The 982-nt window shown below is 41.1% G+C and overlaps 1 protein-coding gene across 1 annotated transcript; it reads left to right on the plus strand.

The window, feature by feature from the left end:
• The first annotated feature begins 234 nt into the window (after positions 1-234).
• Positions 235-732, plus strand: Tsp_13931 (conserved hypothetical protein). Its single transcript, XM_003368881.1, has 2 exons — positions 235-375; positions 424-732. The coding sequence occupies exons 1-2, from the start codon at positions 235-237 to the stop codon at positions 730-732; spliced, it is 450 nt and encodes a 149-aa protein (XP_003368929.1).
• Positions 733-982: the final 250 nt, after the last annotated feature.

Genomic DNA, 982 nt, shown 5'->3' on the forward strand with positions numbered 1-982 from the left:
TGCGCCATTTGTGTGTGATTAATTTTATTCTGTCAGTATCAACAAAAGGCATTAGTGCCACAAGGAATATCACAAGTTGATCTTCGATTGTAGATAAAATATGAAATGAAAACTAAATATTGTTGCAAAATGGTTATTAAAAATAGAATTCAAAACCGTCCATTTTTGTTTGGTTCTGCGTTTTGCATTCGAGAGTTATTTGAATCATTTTCTGTTCCGTTCATCATTTTCACAATGGCTGATATTTCTGAGCTGCGTTTTGTAACAAATCGTGGCGGAAGTACGTCTATTGTTTCTCAAGGAAGGACACATACAAATAGAGATACACCAACAAACAGAAAAAACATTGGGTTTGCTCAAAAGTATGCGCTAAATGTACAGTGTGTGTCCTTCGTTATTAAGGGTTAGGTTACTTTGGTATAGGGCAGAGAAGGCTGCAAGGATGTCATATGGACAAATCTGGATGTGACCTGTGTGATCACGCAAAAGGATCACATCGAAAGCTGCCCAGTGGACGAGCATTTAGCATACAAAATGGAAAAAAAGGCGGTTTTGAAAAAAAGAGGCGCGGAAGAAACAATATCCATCCTCGCCATTTACGATGAAGTTTCCGCCGCGTCCGCTGTGCCATCTGCATCTGGCCATTTTCCGCTTTTCAAGCGGATGAAGTCCACGATGTACAGCCATCAGACAAAGCAATACCTAAAACTGCCTGAACATCGTCGGAACTAGCAAATCCCTGACGCATTCAGGACAACAATGGCCGGTGAAGATTTTTTGCTGTGGCAGAGTGCATCGAGTCATATATTGGTATTGGCTACGGGTTCTAACATTAGACTGATGGCAACCAGGCGAACCTGGGCATTGGATGGTACATTCAAGATTGTACCACAATGGTATCAAAAACTGTTTACCATCCATACCTTTTTGGCGGGCAAGCTGGTGCCAGCAGTCTATTGTTTATGTACGGATAAAGATCTTA

The sequence above is a fragment of the Trichinella spiralis genome (assembly GCF_000181795.1).
Source record: "Trichinella spiralis strain ISS 195 chromosome Unknown Scfld1710, whole genome shotgun sequence".
NCBI classification, from domain to species: domain Eukaryota; kingdom Metazoa; phylum Nematoda; class Enoplea; order Trichinellida; family Trichinellidae; genus Trichinella; species Trichinella spiralis.